Consider the following 14011-nt stretch of genomic DNA (forward strand, 5'->3'; position numbering starts at 1 on the left):
GAGAGGGGGAGGGGCAGAAAGAGGCGGGGACAGAGGATCTGAAGTGGGCTCTGTGCTCACAGCAGAGAGCCCAGTGTGGGGCTCAGACTCACAAACCATGAGATCATGACCTGAGCCGAAGTCAGATGCTCAACAGACCAACTAAGCCACCTAGGCACCCTCATTATTTACTATTTCAATGGGAGTCACTTAAGTGATTTTTGTTAAATCCCATTAATTATGTTTCACAAGGCTCTTAAACCTTGTTTCATTCTGGTGGTAGCCTTGCCAAGAATCGTTTAACCAACATCTTCCTCCTAGGACCAAGGTATTGGGTTAACCCTCATACTATCCAGTTCTGAAGTGAAAAAGAAGGAGGGCAGAGGGTAGGAAGTAGAGCACTTACTGGGTGACCCAACACACAATGACTAAGACAGTCCTCAGGTTTTCCAGGCCCCCTGAGTTCTCACCACAGAATAGAATGAATCCCAGGGTTAGTCCAAACTAAACAAGAATTATATCCCAGATGGATATTAAAAAAATTTTTTTAACGTTTATTTATTTCTGAGACAGAGAGAGACAGGGCATGAGTAGGGGAGGGGCAGAGAGAGAGAGAGGGAGACACAGAATCCGAAGCAGGCTCCAGGCTCTGAGCTGTCAGCACAGAGCCCGACGCGGGGCTCGAACTCACAAACCGTGAGATCATGACCTGAGCCGAAGTCGGTCACTCAACCGACTGAGCCACCCAGGCGCCCCCAGATGGATATTTTAAAAATATGAACATTTAATCCTTTAAGATGCTTCTGCCTGCATCTTTGGCATAGACTATTGATAAAAGATGTAGTATTTTCATCCCTGTGTTAGTTATTAAATAACTTGGGTGATACCCGAGAATGGAGAACTGAAGCCAGTTCTTCTCCACTGTTTGCCTTGGCATAAGAAGCTCTTTAGCTCTGGTTTTCATAGAAGATCTATTGCTGTAGTTACGAATGACACACCTCTAAGATTGAACTTGGTGAAAGATCTCCGTGACACTTAGCAGAACGCAATAAAGAGTGAAGAGAGTTTTTTGTCACTTGGCTTGCATTCTAAGTATCAAATTATGAGAGTCCTGAACGTTAATTGGTATGTGGCCCCGTGTGGGTAATAAATAAGTCTGGGTTTGCTAAATACGTGCATCTTTCACTTCATGATGATTTAGGACAGACACAATCAATTGTAATTGAATATGAAAGTCAGATATGGAGTTTTGACATTGTTTCAGCTTTTTCAAAAGTAAGTTCCTGCTTTTTCAACTAAGTGTTCACTGAACTCACTGCGTTATCTCCTTACTATACTTCCTGCAACTTCATTTCACATAAAATCCCTTTACGGGAAAGTCTATCAGCTGTAGATAATGATAGTTTGCCAATGCTGACTTTTTGTATATTACAGTTTTTAATATGCATTCAAAGCAGTGCGCAGCTGCTGGATGGTGGATAATGCATTTAGGAATCACATGTGGCTGATGAGGCCTTGAGCTGATCATAAGGAAGTAAGAGCTTCTGGAAAGGAAAGGCCTTCACTCATGAATTAGAAGTCCTGTAATAAGGACCCCATGCCCAATACAACTTGCTGAGCAAATTAAATTTTTTGGGAATTTGAGCTGGCAGACCCTTAAGATATGAGATATAACATACATCAGTGTTTTCCACTCCTCATATGGTGGAGATAGCGGCTTAATGAGTGTTATCACTTACGAATTTCGGCTTCACTGAGCATGTACACATTTAGCCCCGAGGCTTCCTCCCTATTTCCAGGGTGCTCTTTCTTCTCTTTTTTGATGTCACTTTGAGGATATCTCAAAAAAATTGTTTAAATCACTTAAATATACTGTTTCTGCTTAACCATCCATTTCCTCTTGTTCACTGTAGGTGCAAGCAAACAGCTTTCCATGGCAGTCCCCTTTACCGTGCAGCAACAGCCTCCCCGCTACCTGCACGACCGGCCAGAGCAAGGTGGCAGCCTGGTTACAGGACTCGGAAGAAATGGACAGGTGTGCAGAAGGTTAGTTCTTGCCCAGGGCAGGCTCTCAGGATAAGCCATGAGAACAGAAACGAAAGAGGTGAACTTGAACTGTGGATGCTGCTCCCTTCCCCCTCCAGCCTCCTTGTTTGCCTCCACCTTTCTAGTTCTTATTTTTCTGCACCAGATCCTTCCCCTTCCCGTGACTCCATCTTCCTACCACCTGTTCATTCTCCTGCACCCTCACAACTACTGAATCTTGTCTCCCCGTTCCCCTGCCTTTCACCCCTTTCCGCTTTGGCCTTGCCACCTCCTTCCTCACCACCAGTCCCCGTCTTTCTTCATTAGCCTCCTACCTGCCCCACCCCACACCCTGGGGGCAATCTCACAGCCCAGTACAGCCCCCGGGGTACCTCCACCTTTGCTCTCGACTGCTGCCAGGTCACTTGTACAGCTTCCTTTGCTGCTTCAACTTGTCCTAGAGCAGGTGTATGTCTCCTGACAACCCGCAATAAGTAGCAAAATTATATGGCATTTCCTAGCCACACTTAACCTGTTTTGGTGTTCCACCATGGGACAGTTATTAACCATTCTGAACATATACACAATTCCCTCACTCTGCCATTGTGGAGCCTCTTAATCTCCAGAAACTTTTCTATTCCCTCGTAATAAGCCTGACTGAGCATTTTGGCCCAAACTGCCACAGACCATTTCCATTCTATGAGATAGTTTTCATTTGATCTAAACTGAGAAAACAAGGATAACATGGCAAGGATTTTATAAAGCTAAATTGATTTAATTTTTAAAAATTATTTTGTGATGATATTGGACCTAACTTATTTATATTAAATTATTTTCTCTTATGGAATTATGGTGAAAGTAGATGTTGGATTATTTTCTTATGTCCTCATTTAGAAAAACTGAAGTTTGGCAATTCCTGTTGATCCCAACCCCCAAAAGTATATATATATTTTTTTGTTCTCTGTATGTGTGAACTCAAAGTCTACAGCATTTTGATTAGCCCTGGACACATCCCATACTCAATCTTTATGTGAAAATATGATTTTACACAGGATGTTATATTCATAAAGCATGTCCAACTGACATTCCATTCAAAGGCTTGTACTTAAATGTATTCACAAAACACACAGATATTCATCTGAGTATGTGGTCTTCAGGTTGGGGAAAGAAGCCAAACCTCACTGTCTTAAAACACTGTAGTCTCGCCTCAGCAGTGGTTCTAGATGTTTCCACCTGTCTGCTAACTTCACAGTTTTGTAAACACGCATGGTATTTAACCTGGCTGCCTCCTTTGCCGACAAGATTGACACCATCCACTGGGGCAAAATCCATTCATCTGACCAAAGTGAAGAGACATTGGCTTTGATGCCAGGAAAGCCCCTGGCTGGTGGGGCAAGAGGGATGCGTTTGTCTCTCTGTGTGCTCTAGAATACTCATGGCCCTTCCCTGCGCCTCCTCTCCTGTCTTGGGGTGCTCCTGCTTCTTCCCACCCTGACTACTCTACCTGTGTCTTCTATCCTGCCTCTCTGTTTCCTTCAGGATTTAGTGCAATAACTACCCCTTCTCTGGGAGACAGCCTTATCTTCCATTCACTTCTACTCTCTGTCCATAGACTCCAGCTTCTCTCCGTAATTTGATGTTTGCCCCTTTTGTTCAATGAAAAAGGCATTCTTAGTAGCAAGAGGTCATCTGATCTCCACTCTGTTCTCAGACCTCATCTCTGACCTGCCCTGTAGGACCTCCTCTGGGAGAACTTCTCCCTGAGACCCCATGAAGTTTTCCTTTTTCTCCAACTGCTCCTCCTCCATTTCCCTGGATTCTTGTCTGGTCAGCGTCAGTTGTGGGGATCGATCAAGGTTCAGTCTTCTGCCTTCGGCATCTGTAATAGTAACTCTGGTTGACTGGGAGCTCGTTAATGGGCCAGACACTGAACTGGGCGCTTTACATACGTGGTTCATGTGAATCTTCACAGTAGTACCAGGCAGGAGTTAGGAACCATGTGGTTATAGATAGGGAAACCGATGCTTCGAGAGGTCAAATACCTAGCCCGTGTTACACAGCAAATACTTGGGGAGAGCTGGAGGGCTAGGGCAGGCCAACTGGATTCTAACGACTACGCTCTGCACTTCGGAGGTGACAGGCATGCGCATAGTGTCAGCTGGAATCTCTATTTTGATGAGATAGTGGTGATGGTGATGGGAGTGGTGGCGGTGATGGTGATGATGAGGGGGGTCGGTGGCAGTGATAATAGCAGCAGCTAACAGGTATCAGGCTCTTCCTGTGTGACAGGCACTGTCCTAGCTGTTTTGTATGCATCAACTCATTTGATCCTCTCAGAGCCGTTTTACAGATGAGAAAACCTAGACTCAGGGGAATCAACTCACTCCGACCAAGTTCACACAGCTAGCGACGGTGGAATTGGGGTTCAAGCGTGGGTGGTCTGACTCCAGAGCACATGCACCATAACCCTCTCAAAAAGACTGAAAACTGCATGAATCTCAGCTCCTCATCCAGCCTATGTTTTGTTCCTGCCGCCTCTCCTCGCCATTGGCTCCGTCTGTGTGTACTCTCTGTCACGCCCCTCCTCGGCCTGTCTGAAACCAGCCTCTGTCTTCTCCCGGCAACAGCCCCAGCTGCTGGGCTCCCCTGTTTTTGTCAGTGCTGCTGTCATAACCACCTCTGAGACCCGAGAGGTTTTTTGACCCTCCCACTCTGTTCATCTAGCCCAAACTCAGTTCTGTTATTTCTTTGAAAACACCCACCCTTCCCCCTGCCCTCATCTGCCCTTCCTCTCAAATTGCTTCCCTCCTCAGACCCACCGTTCACCTAGTCTCTGGCCGGTCAGCAGCCTTCTGGCTGGCGTTGTCGTCCTCAGTCTCCAGCTCTGCTGTTCACCTCTCATAGGCTTTTGGGAAATTGCCATTATTGAACGTGTTAGCAACTCTGGACTGGCATTTCCATGTTTTTTAATGTTTATTATTTATTTTTGAGAGTGAGAGAGAGAGAAACAGAGTGAAAGCGTGGGAGGGGCAGAGAGAGAGGGAGACAGAATCCGAAGCAGGCTCCAGACTCTGAGCAGTCAGGACAGAGCCCGACAAGGGGCTTGAACCCACAAACCGTGAGATCATGACCTGAGCCGAAGTCAGACGCTTAACCTACTGAGCCGCCCAGGCCCCAGGCCGGCATTGAGCAAGCCATTGCACTCAGCCATGAGACGCAGATATTACTAATCCCCACTTTGCAGAAGAGGAAAGTGAAATGCGTACAAGTTAAGGAATTTGCTCAAGATCACACAGCTGCCCTGGTGAAGATGTTTGACTAACCCTGAAGCCAGTTCTTTGCCCATGACATACTTCTCCCTTCAAGACTGACATATCTTTAAATAGCTTTTATGCAAAAAAATCCCTTCAGGTGTTTCTCCATGGGCTCTGCAGCCCAAACTACTTAGCCTGGCATTTAACATCTACCCTTCAGGAGTGCCTGGGTGACTCAGACGGTTGAACATCTGACTCTTGATCTCAGCTCAGGTCTTGATCTCAAGGTCTTGAGTTCAAGCCCCATCTTGGGCTCTGCACTGGGCATGAAGCCTACTTAATAATAATAATAATAATATCCACCTTTCAGCTTTCAGTCCCTACCTACCCTTTCGACTTTGCTTTCCTTTGGCCCAACTGAACGTATTTGCTATTTCCTGAACACACTTGCATGTTCCCTCCTCCGTGCTTTGGTGCGCATTGTTCTTTCCCACCTGCAGGGCCCTTTCTGCCCTTCTCCACCTTTCTCTTTTGCTGAATCCTTTCCATCAATCCTCCAGACCCAGAAAAGATTCCAGTCTCTCTTTTAAGTGTGCTCTGATGATATCAAACCATGATAACTCTATTTTCTAAATTCCCACAACACTTTTATTTTTAGTCTCTCCTAATCATTTCATAGAGTCCCCAGTATTGAGGTTTATATTTCAAAAATTCATCATGTAACATCTTGAACCCATAATATATCTGATTTATAGTGCTAATACTCAAAGTGGTGAACCATTCATAGATCTGAACTTACATCAGTCCAGATCTCAATTACGTAAGGGAATTGTTTGGCTCTTGGAAAGCATTTTTCCCCCATGGAAACGAAATGTTAAATTAGTATTCTATATGTCAGTGTTGAAGATGGATACTTAATAGTTTAACATACAAATTGTTTGCAATTTTTTTTTTTACCAGAATGTAAATTCCATGAATCTTACTTGATTGCTATATTCCCTGTACTTAGAACTGTACTGGGTACCCAGTGTCTTCCATCAGTGGTATCTAAATGAAATAATAGGTTGATAACTTTGGACATACCGTAATTTATTTAACCATTCCACAGTTGGACGACTTGTTTCTTTTTGGAGCAAGGTAGAACATGATGGGAAAATAAGTACATTGCTAGATATTTAAGTTTTTAACTGTTCACTATTATGAACTATCTCAGCAGTTATTTTCTCAGCATACTTTTCCTTTTCCCCATTGCTAAAATTAGATTTAATCTTAGTTAAAGAAATTTTAGAGATTTCTTTTTTTAAAGATACCTCTGTTGCCTTTGGCAAATCTTTATAATCCTTATGTACATCCAGACTTAGGCAAGCAGTGAAATCCTGCCAAGGAGTTCATCTCTCCCATATTTCGAGCGATAGAAGTGGTGAGGACGGGTGCAGCTTGCTCCAAGTTAAGGCCATGCGGCATGATTAAACACAGTGTGATCAGTACTTTTCTGGGCTTCAGCGTTTTCCCATCTACCACCTCAGTGGCTACTCTAAAGCAGGAAGGGAAGAGGCGGGTATATTACTGCCACCACTTGGCAGGTGAAGAGACTGCAAACCGGAGATGTAAAGTCAGTCCGTGTCACCTGAAGCTTAGTTTTAGGTTTCTTGCCTTGAATCACTTTCATTCACAAAGATCTCTTTCCATTCTTCTGGAAAAAGAGTGGATATTATTTTGATGGTTTGAAGCCCCGTTTCCAGATTCCTATGCTACCTCCATACACCGTTTGTGTATAATAATCACGCTCAGTAAGAAGCATGGATGTCATATTCACTAGATGGAAGGCTCAATGCATGGATAATGTGAAAAAATGTCCCTGCTAGCATGGTGCTTATGATACAGTTTTGTTCTTTAAAATGCAAATTAGGGGTGCCTGGGTGGTTCAGTCAGTTAAGCGTCTGACTCTTGATTTCGATTCAGATCACGATCTCACAATTCGTGGGCTTGAGCCCCGTGTCAGGCTCTGCACTGATGGTGCAGAGCCTGCTTGGGATTCTCTTTCTCCCTTTCTCTGCCCCTCCCTTGCTTGTGCTGTCTCTCTCCCAAAATAAATAAATGAACATTAAAAAACATATAAATACAATGCAAATTAAAATGTAGGCCCTTTCTAGCCCATCTCCCTTCTCCTCTTCCCTCTAACCCTCCTTCCTTATTTGCACTACTTTCTTCCCTCTTTCTTTTCCTTTCATGCTCTGTATTTCCTACCCTCCTGAACCAGTGGACCCTTGTTTTCTTCATAGGGAAGAGGATGGGAGCACAAGGGCACGGCCTCCCCTGAAGGTGGTGGCAGGTGCTGTCTTCTTCAGTACTGTCCTCCACACACCTTCTCTCTGAAGGAGTTTAAAGGCACTGATGGCCAACGGTTCTCTGAAGAACAACCATTGCCCTTGAGCAGCCCATCTGGGCTCCATGCTCAGGCAGATGCTGTGAAGAAGAGCGTGTGGCCTGGCCCTATAACTGCTGCTACCCTGCTCTCCATAGAGTGTGCAGTGATTGGGAGTCCTAGAAAGACCCTTGTAGTAGTAGTAGCTCCTCTGGTTTTTTGTTTTTAACGTTTATTTATTTTTGAGACAGAGAGAGACAGAGAATGAACAGGGGAGGGTCAGAGAGAGGGAGACACAGAATCTGAAACAGGCTCCGGGCTCTGACCTGTCAGCACAGAGCCCAATGCGGGGCTCGAACTCACGGACCGCGAGATCACGACCTGAGCCCAAGTCGGCCGCTTAACCGACTGAGCCACCCAGGTGCCCCTAGCTCCTCTGTTTTTATATCCAACAAAAGAGTCAAAAATCCCCCAAACACAACTCCCTGTGTTATTTGGCCCAGCTCATCTTGAGCCATATTTAACAGCAATATTTTGCTGCCTGTACTATATCTGTAAAAATGCAGATCCTTGAGACTTAATGAGAAACAAAGAAAATATAAATGAAATTTCCCACCAAAATTTGACTGACTACATACTCTAACCACTTTATAACAGATTTATAGATGTGTCCTGTTGCGGTCTCTTTATAAACAGTATACGTCCAAAAGTAATCACATAACTACCAGCACGTTCTAAATATTGATAATTGTGTAAGTAATACTAATAACTCAATACTCTTGTACCAAAATTCAATTTTTAAGAGTGATGTTTTATTATGCAAATCTTTAAAATTCTCTCTTGTTCAAATATAGCCAAAAATTAAAAATAAAATTAAAAGCCATTTCTTCATTAAACATTCAATAAGCTTCATGCCCAGGTGATTCTCATGCTGCTGGGCCAGGGAACACACTTCGAGAATCTTTGGTTGTGTTTAGTATAACATCCCTCAGAGGTTTTAAAGAAATCATTCATTGCAACATTGTTAGTGATCTAAACCACAGAAAAATATGTCTATCTGACTTTGTATTCCATCTTATTTTCCTGAACTTGACTTTGACTCCATCTAAATTCCAGGTAGCCACCTTGTAAACTATGTTAGGAGTAAGTAGACAGGTTCCTAAGACTAAAACCATACATACAACTGCTGAAGTTCCCTTGAACGTGCTTCCTATGTAACAAGGGCCACCTGAACAGGAAAGTGAACACACACAATTTCACTGAGATTGTCGTGGCTAGCTGTTAACTCGTAAGTAGGCATTGACTTCATTTAATCCTCAATGCTTTTAAGGTGCTAATCTGGAGAAGGGTCTGTTTTGTTTCATTTGCCAGTATCATCATTATATGAACATGGTTCTACCTAATCCTACTTGCCATAATTTGGATTGACTGTCTTTTATTGCCATCCCTGCCCCTCCCTGCCCAGTTCTAACATATTTTTATTTCTGATTTTTCTTAGACCTTGCACACTGCCAGTCAAACCTTGTGGAACTTAGCAAACTCCTGCAAAATTTGGAAATACTTCAGAGAACCCAGTCAGCACCTAACTTTACTGACATGCAGGTAAACATTACCAAAAGGACTTTAAGTCATTAACACAGAATTTTTACTGGATTGTTCTACGAATATATAAGGTAACATTTAAAAGGAAATGACTAATACAGTACAAATTAATCTATATTCTGGAGTTATCCTAATATTTTTGAATTCATGGTGTCATTGTGTTAAGATATCTATTTTGACATCTTAATGTATATTTTATATCTAAGTACAAACTCATAGAAGAAATAAATATGTGAATTATTCTTCCATGTTTGTGTCACATTAGAAATGATAGCTTTGAAGATACAACTTAGTATCAGAATTACTGCCATTTTTTTTATGTAGGAAAAAAATGCTAAAGATCTGTAATCCCATTTTCCTTTTGTATAGCAGACAGATATATTTTATGATCAAGTTCTTATCTCTGCTTTTTATTCCCGCTGTGCGTCAGATATGACTTTCTCTCCTGGCTGGTTTGCTTTAGGGTGGCTAACAAGGATTCTTTACTAACATGTTATGCTCTGTTTGTCTATATCTGTATCATCTGTGTGAACTTAATAATACTTTGTTGCTTTTTAACTATTTGTGTAATGTAGGCTAACTGTGTAGATATTTCAAAGAAAGACAAGCGGGTCACAAGACGATGGAGAACAAAAAGTGTCAGCAAAGATACAAAAATACAACTGCAGGTACAGACTTTTCCTTCATTCATATTTTTATATGATTTTAAGATGTTAGTCTTTATATGTCAATTCATGGAAGTTAAGAAGTTTAAAGCAGCTGAAATGCTTTAAAGCCAGGGCTTTACAGACTGAGTTATACTATCTAAAATAGCAAGAAATCTATTCATCTTACTCTGGAATAAGTAAAAATAATTTAAAAGAAAGGTTAAAATGATTTAATAGGACTACAAAATGCCATTTTCCTTCTCACTTATGGCCTTTGAATCATTAAAATGTAACTTAACAAAAAATTACCTTAAAAATCTAGGCTAAAAATCCAGTGTGTTGTAATGAGCACTCATTTATATACACTTGATCTTAAAAGAGCCTTTTATGTATTAGCTTTATCCAAAATTTTATGTATCAATAAAAAAGGATGAGGTCTGCAAAAGATTGGAAGTCAGCAAACTCAGGCTCTAGTGTAATCACTGTGATTTCCTGGCAGTATAATCTCGTGCATTTCTATTAAATTTTCTAGGTTTCCATTTGCTCCCGGGTAAAGTGATGGAGTTAACTTAATTATCTCTGAATTCCTTTTCAACTCTAAAATTCTATGATTTGTCAAACAGAGGTATTATTTGACGATCAATAATCACTTTTAAAATCTGTATCATGAAAGTCTTAATGACTCATGATAAATTTACTTGAAATTTATTGTAAGTAAGTTATTTATTTGAATGAGTAGTTTAAAATTTTTCAAGTAAGAACATCTTATGTTATTGCATCGAAGTGATATGAAATATGGTAAATGCCTAAAACCTCTTGTGTCATAATCATATTATTTTCAGATCTTTAAACTAGAATGTTTACTATTCTGATCCTAGCTATATATTATCTAAAAAACTCTTGCCCCAACAATCAAAATCAGACTTAGGATTTTGCTTTTCTTTTTATTACACCATAAATCAATTTTTGGTGTATTCTAAATATTCTAATAAAAGGTAAAAGGAACTGCTTTCCAGAAATCTTCAGTGTCTTCTGAGTGAATAATAATTCTTTAATTCTGACCATATTGATATTCTTTGTGTTGTGTGTAAGTAACAAACTCTTTGGTGCTTTGCTTGCTAATAGGATATATTTGAAAATAAATTTTCACAAGCACTAAAGATTCATGGTTTTTTTAGTTAGACTGTCCACATTCTATGAACACAATTTATTGTGTTCCTTTATTCAGTATGTTTTTGTGTGTTTTCTATTCAGAACGTTAATACTGTAGAAGACATATGTGCCAGATGACTTCACCAAAAATTTACCTCAAATTGCTTTTGGTAGTTTCATTTGCTTTGAGCACGTGATTGTCTAGTTTTGTGGGGCTTTTTAAAACATGTTATCAATGGTTCTCATAGCCAATAAAGAAAGAACCATTATAAAAATAATTGAAGAAGGCCGCATCATATGAACGTATACATTTGTAGACAGATATTGTTTCGATCTCGTTTTTATGAGGTATGCCATTGAACACATTGCTGTTCACAGCCATTGCCTTGAAGAGGCTGGCTGGTCCTCAGAGAGTCTGAGCCGGATGCCCGTGGCTGCCCTGCCATGGCCGTGAGGCTCACCGTGGTCCCTATTATCTCTCGGTTTTTCCTGGAGGAAACAGAATGCAACTCTGAATAGCCCTTCTAGTCACAGGCTGTGCTTTTCTGTATGAGGAGAGTTTATGAAGATGTTTTTGAGTCATCGGAAGAAATTGGTCAAAAAGCAGGAAAATATTCTTCATTCGTGCTTCTGCCGCATATTGGGGTAGTTTGCTTTTAAATGTTTATTTATGCTTTGTTTTTGTTTTGCCAAAGAGTAACAAAATGGCCCTTGTGATTCCAGTTCAATTATTTTTGAGGGAAACTGAAACCACTTCATCCCCACACTCAAAGAAAACGTTAAACTTTCAAAAGTAGAAGATTCAGTTCTGACTCCAAGTGGAAATCACTAGGCCTGGAGGTGGCAGTGAGCTATTTATTACTCCCAGAGAAACCCTGCGCTCAGTTAGATTGGTAAAACAAAAGGTATTATAGAGTGAATGCTGCAGAATTTGGGACTGTCCCTGCACCTATGCTGCTTACCCAAACCAGCAGGCCTTCTAGCAGCCCTTAGGATGCTCATTATTTTTTTTTTAATTATTTTTCACATTTATTTATTTTTGAGAGACAGAGAGAGGCAGAGCATGAGCAGGGGAGGGGGAGAGAGAGAGAGAGAGAGATAGAGAGAGAGAGAGATACAGAATCCGAAGCAGGCTCCAGACGCTGAGCTGTTTTAGCACAGAGCCTGACGCGGGGCTCAAACCCACGAACTGCGAGACCGTGACCTGAGCCAAAGTCGGATGCTCAACCAACTGAGCCACCCAGGCACCCCTGGGTGCTCATTCTTTATTAACAGGAAGTTACTTGGAGGTTTCTCCAACATACACACTTGGCTAGGAAACCATAAAATTAGCCGGGGATGCCTATGACCAATGTAAATGTCTTTACTCGTCATTGTTTTACTTACAGAAAGACATAGCATTTATCTTTATTTAGTGGATAAATAAAGATACCACCTTCTCCCACCCTAGTACACAGGTTGTTCCCTCCTTGATCACAGGAGCCGAGGGCAAGTGTTTATTTTGAGCCCACTGTCATCTCCCTTCTTGAACCACTTTCTCTGTGTCGTGGTGGCAGCCAATGTGAGAGGCTTTGTAGGGAGTGGCTCGTTTTTCAACCCCTCTGTTGTTTGTAACCTGTGGTGCACCAGCCCTTTGTGGAGGAACCTCGATGGCCTGGTGGTGGTAATGGTGCTTGTTGTCACTGCTGCTGTTACTGGTACTGTCGCACTGACCTTTGTATTCAGCATTCTGCAGTAGTTGTTGTTTTGAAATGATTATAAGACAGGTCATTTAGAAAACTGACCTCGGGAAAGTAGCAGTGAAGAACGTGTTACCCTGTATGTTCGGGATCTTATTCTTCACATAGGTTAGGTTGTGCTGTTGATTTGAATATGAAGGTTAAATGTTGGATCTGTATGGCCGTATTTCTACTAGAAGCTGTTGAGAAGCTAGCCTCAGAAATCCTTCATGTGATTCATCGAAGGCATTTTTTCTGGAAGGCTCTGTGGAGATTACCTTTTAGAAAAAGGACTTTCTCCCAAACTTCAGGTTTCGGGTTCTAATAAAAATCTCATTATAACCATCACACCGTAACAGTTTGGCTGTTTTCAATGAGGTAGAGGAGGGCGAGAAGGGACTGGTTTGTGAAGGGTTGCCACAGACCCGAGAGCTGCTGGGTTTCCTGCATGACTAATCGCACAAATTAATACCAGATCCCTAGTTGTTGGAGAGAATGAGGACTAGCAGGAAGCATGGAGAGTAGCAGATAAAGGATCTGTTGTCATTCATATGTAGCTGTCCTAGACCTCACAGGTGCTCAAATTATACTGAAGGGTAAAAATGAGTTCTTCCTCTTTTTACTTACTACATGAAAGATGAAGGGGTTCTGTATAGAAAACTTTTTGTGGAAAGCACATTATACAGGCATATGTGTATCCAATAAATATATACGTAATGCATGCAGATTTATGAACGTGGAAGAGCAATGGGAATGTCACGTGGAAACTTCGAAGAGGATTAGAGAGATAAAAATTTAAAATATTTTTCTGTTGTTCCAAAAAGGCTTAAGCGGTCATACTGCTTTTCCTTAATCTGCACTGTTAGGTGGTATTAAGTCCCTCTCGGGTCACTGGAATTGAAATTACTGCTCACAATCACGAAGAGTGAGGGTCTGTCAGATGGATGCAGACTTGAGTGGTTAGAAGGAAATATCATTCTTCCATAATCCTGGCCACCAAAAAGAGACAGAGAAGAAAGCTCCGGTATTCTTCTACTAGTTTATGCATAGATGCACATCACTAAATGAAACCCATGCTTTCAGGTTTCCACAGTTGATTTTTGTAAGCACAGTGCCAACACACTGAGGACGTTGAGTGTTGTGTTGTTTGTTTGTTTGTTTTTTCTCTATGCTGTGGGGACTGGCTTCCTCCTTGAAAAATTCTCCAACCTGAAAATCCCAACACCATTCCTAATGTTGAATCCCAGTGAGCTTTCTAGTAGGGGAATA

At 41.6% G+C, this 14011-nt stretch overlaps 1 protein-coding gene across 19 annotated transcripts in view; it reads left to right on the top strand.

Annotated features, from left to right (window-relative positions):
- The window catches only part of OSBPL6 (oxysterol binding protein like 6), a 213564-nt gene that overhangs the window by 154306 nt on the left and 45247 nt on the right, over positions 1–14011 (top strand). For 16 of the 19 annotated variants that reach the window (XM_053215321.1, XM_027055407.2, XM_027055408.2 and 13 more), the window contains 3 exons: positions 1893–2025; positions 9122–9225; positions 9801–9893. In XM_053215321.1, the coding sequence (XP_053071296.1) occupies positions 1893–2025; positions 9122–9225; positions 9801–9893 (330 nt within the window). The remainder of the gene's footprint in view (positions 1–1892; positions 2026–9121; positions 9226–9800; positions 9894–14011) is intronic. The other 3 variants (XM_027055415.2, XM_027055418.2, XM_027055420.2) reach the window with 1 other exon arrangement.

Source organism: Acinonyx jubatus, chromosome C1 (genome assembly GCF_027475565.1).
Source record: "Acinonyx jubatus isolate Ajub_Pintada_27869175 chromosome C1, VMU_Ajub_asm_v1.0, whole genome shotgun sequence".
In the NCBI taxonomy this organism is placed as follows: Eukaryota; Metazoa; Chordata; class Mammalia; order Carnivora; family Felidae; genus Acinonyx; species Acinonyx jubatus.